The sequence below is a fragment of the Manihot esculenta genome, chromosome 11 (genome assembly GCF_001659605.2).
Source record: "Manihot esculenta cultivar AM560-2 chromosome 11, M.esculenta_v8, whole genome shotgun sequence".
Classification (NCBI taxonomy): domain Eukaryota; kingdom Viridiplantae; phylum Streptophyta; class Magnoliopsida; order Malpighiales; family Euphorbiaceae; genus Manihot; species Manihot esculenta.
In genome coordinates, this window is record NC_035171.2 from 12,351,299 (window position 1) to 12,355,043 (window position 3,745).

Genomic DNA, 3,745 nt, shown 5'->3' on the forward strand with positions numbered 1-3,745 from the left:
TCAAAATTAAATAAAATTACAGATAATTTTAAAAATTTAAACTGGTGTAATAAGATTAAATTGTACTAAACACTATTCAAGTGATGACAAATTAAATTTAAATTACATCAAACATTGTTTAAAAATTAATAAAAATTTTGAGCGTGACGAGTGTATTAAATTTCAAATCGATTGTGAAAAGAGAATAATTTATTCACTTATATAGGTAATGTGCTCTTACATGGATCATAAGTATTTCTTCATTTAAACTAACTTTTGAAATGAGTTAAATCTGATCCTACAGGATACATTATCATTTTCACAAAGATAGAATTTAAAGTATGCATTATTTTAATTTTTATTTTAAGACGTTTCATTAAAAAAAAAAAAAAAAAAGAGGAAATTGGACTAATTTCTTATTAACGTACAATATGTATATGAATATGAAGACTATATCATGTATAAGAAGTTGGGGACCTATGCATTAGTTTAATAACTGGTGGTGCTAGCAGAAGGAGCAGATTTCTCTCTACAATTCTCTCCCCACATCCTGGCCTCTGCAACTGCGCGATCTCGATCTGAATCCTTCTCCGCAACTGCACGTGCACTAGTTGGGAAATCAATCTCATGCCATTTGACACTCGCCTTCTGCTTGGACTCCCTATGATCATATTTTCGTGACGCCAGATAATCCATGGCAGACACCAACTCACTTGCTGAAGGACGTAAATTTGCAGTCTCATTCAGGCACATTGATGCAACTTCTACAGCCTTGTTGAACACAGACACTGAGAACTGACCTCTCAGCAATGGATCTGCTAGTTTTAAGTAAGTTCCGTGGTCTTTCATCAATGGAACTGCCTGAAACACAATAGTGAAATAGAAAATTCAGAAACATTCATAAAGCTGTAAGGAACTTAAACATTGAAATCGACGATTGTATTTAGTATGGTACCCAGTGAATCAAATGCATACGGCGACCGTTGATATTGTCCACTGCTCTATATCCTGTGAGTAGCTCTAACAAGACCACCCCAAAGCTGAAAATGTCAGTCTTCATTGTTAATCTTCCAGTTGAGGCATACTCAGGAGCACAGTAACCGTATGTACCCATGACCCTGGTTGAGACATGAGATACATCTCCAACTGGACCAAACTTTGCAAGTCCAAAATCCGAGAGTTTTGTCTGGAATCCGTCATCCAATAATATGTTTGATGCTTTTAAGTCTCTGTATATAACGGGAGGAGTCGCGCTGTGCAGAAAGTCCAATCCTCTGGCTGTCCCTGCAGCTATTTGCATCCTTGTATTCCAGTCAAGAGGCACCATATCAGCCGTAACCTCTGCATACAGTCCATGAGACCAAAAGTATCACTTCAAAGAATAATATTGAAGGTTCATCATCCTATAATATCATTGCTCTAGAGGTAAAGGAACTAGATTATCTTTATTCATAGACAAAGAAGTTAGTGTATTTAGTACCAAAAAGATGATCTTCTAAGGATCCCATGCGCAAGTATTCGTATACAAGAAGGCGTTGATCTCCTTCCGCGCAAAATCCAATCAAGTTGACAAGGTTAGGGTGATGCAGTAGATTGAGCATGAGAACTTCCACCAGGAACTCCTTTTCTCCTTGCATACCTGATAGATCTAGCTGCTTAACTGCTACAACCTGCTCATTACCATTTCAGAGGGCTTAATCCATCAATTAACATGTAAAGTAGAATAACCAAGACCTTGAAATATTTAGAAAGGAGATGAGAATATAAATAGCAAGAGTCTATATTTGTAGGAGAAGTGTTTTACCTGGCCAGTGCTTTCTAATTTTCCCTTATAAACAGCACCAAAACCACCTCTGCCAAGAAAACAGTCCGAGTGAAAATTATTTGTCGCAATTGCAAGCTCTTCATAGGTGAATGTTGGGGCCATATTTGCAAGTTTATCCCCATGTCCTGGATCTGGTGGTTGTTCTTGACTTGAATCTGCATTAACTTTTGATCTTGACCCTGATCCTGATGCCAATGCTGATACTGATGAACCTGATCTTGATTCTATATTTATTTTTCGTTAGAAAATAATTAGGTTCTACTGATTTCAATTCCATGAAATATAGGCACAGTAAATACTATAATTGAATGTAAAATGAAAAACCATGTCATGGAAAGTATGCCTAGAATATAAGACTAAGAGCTTCATATCACATTCAAATACAATGAACTATGTAAATAGTTATTTCCCAAAGAATTTGAATAGCTTAATAGCAAAAGGAAACCACAATCAAGTGGAAATCCAGTTCTGTAAAATCATCATTTATCTGCAATGTGGATCAAATCTTTGTTATATAAAAATCATTTAGTTCTTCTTTATTGCTGCATAAACTTCTCTGATCAGGCGATGCATATCCACTTGCTTTACAATCTAGCATTTCCATGCAATTTTCTGAAAACTAGTACAGGGCTCAGACATCCAATTTTCTCTATCAAATTATGCCAAACAGTAATGAAGTTCTTTAGAAAGAAAGAGAGATATGAAGCAAGGATTCTGAACATTGCAGATGATTCAGTGATCAGAATATCTAGTTCATAGTCTATCCATCTAATTATTGACGATGAGAAGGGAGTTTCATGACTAAAATATATGGCTAAGGGTTGGTGTCAAAGTGGAGTTTTCACTCAAATTCTTGCTAGTGCACATTTCTTGTTCTTGGTCTTTATCTGCCCTGTTTCTGAATAACAAAGATTTCTGTCATTATACCCAGAAAGATGCCTATCCAATCATAAACACAATCTCAATAATTCAACACCAGCAAGAATTCAATAATTCATATTCAACAACTCAAACCAAACGACAAAGTGACTAATGGCAAACGAAAACGTTTTCTTCGATATGCACCAAACACTACCCAAAAGCCATTGAAGACAAAGATGAAGGAACTTAAAAGAACAAGATTTGATCAATATAAGGGTAAAAAGAAAGGAAAGCAAACTCACCATAAAGGGGTTCTTTAACAGAAGATGCTTCTTTATCGGTGATTTTGCGCTTGAGCTTCTTCCTTTTTGAAAAACCAAAACTGGCGCATTGACCCATTTCCAGAAACAGGGGTAAATGGATAATTCCTTTTTGTAACAAGAGAATATATAAATATAGATGGGAAAAGAAAATAAAAGAAAATTTGAGGGAAGAAAGTGAAAATTGTTTATTGGATGTCAGAGAGAGTGCAGTTGGTAAGTAACAAAGGCAGAAGGAAAATGCAGATGATTATGATGATGATCCATTGCGGGAGAGAGATCATGGGAAGATAGAGAGGTGTGAAGAGAGTTTTTGGAAAGGGGTTTTCAGTTTGGCTGGTATTACCATATATATGTATAGATATATAGTTTAAAAAATTTTCTAAACACGTTTTCTTAGCAACCAAACAAACACGTCTACCACACATGGTTAGAATCTAGCTTTTGTCTTCTGATAGACAGATTTTATAAAACAATTTTGAGTAAAAGGTAAAATTTGTCCAATATTATACTGTAGCAATTAAATTATTAAATTTTAATTTTCAATTTAAATTTATTCATAAATTATTATTAAAAAATTAAATAGATTTATCACTTATTAAAATTTAAGAGGGTGAGATATACCTATCTCAGACAATTTGGCTTTGAAAATTAGAATTCACACTCTTAAATTCTGATGAAGAACGAAAATTCATATTATAAATTATATTTTTTAGTTTATTTGCACTTATTTAAAATTTTAATTATAGTTTAAAAATAA

At 34.2% G+C, this 3,745-nt stretch overlaps 1 protein-coding gene across 1 annotated transcript; it reads right to left on the reverse strand.

The window, feature by feature from the left end:
* Nucleotides 1-366: 366 nt before the first annotated feature.
* Nucleotides 367-3,344, reverse strand: LOC110626995 (probable serine/threonine-protein kinase PBL7). Its single transcript, XM_021773210.2, has 5 exons — nucleotides 2,968-3,344; nucleotides 1,784-2,028; nucleotides 1,460-1,649; nucleotides 935-1,320; nucleotides 367-840 (listed from the first exon to the last, which is right to left on the reverse strand). The coding sequence occupies exons 1-5, from the start codon at nucleotides 3,062-3,064 to the stop codon at nucleotides 469-471; spliced, it is 1,290 nt and encodes a 429-aa protein (XP_021628902.1). The 5' UTR covers nucleotides 3,065-3,344; the 3' UTR covers nucleotides 367-468.
* Nucleotides 3,345-3,745: the final 401 nt, after the last annotated feature.

What these genes read in the sequence shown, in the direction of transcription:
- LOC110626995 (XM_021773210.2), bottom strand. Translation starts at nt 3,064, where the DNA reads ATGGGTCAATGCGCCAGTTTTGGTTTTTCAAAAAGGAAGAAGCTCAAG. An exon ending in AATTAGAAAGCACTGGCCAG is followed by an intron (nt 1,650 to 1,783) that starts GTAAAACACTTC and finishes GGTAATGAGCAG; the next exon opens with GTTGTAGCAGTTAAGCAGCT. An exon ending in GTATGCATTTGATTCACTGG is followed by an intron (nt 841 to 934) that starts GTACCATACTAA and finishes ATTGTGTTTCAG; the next exon opens with GCAGTTCCATTGATGAAAGA.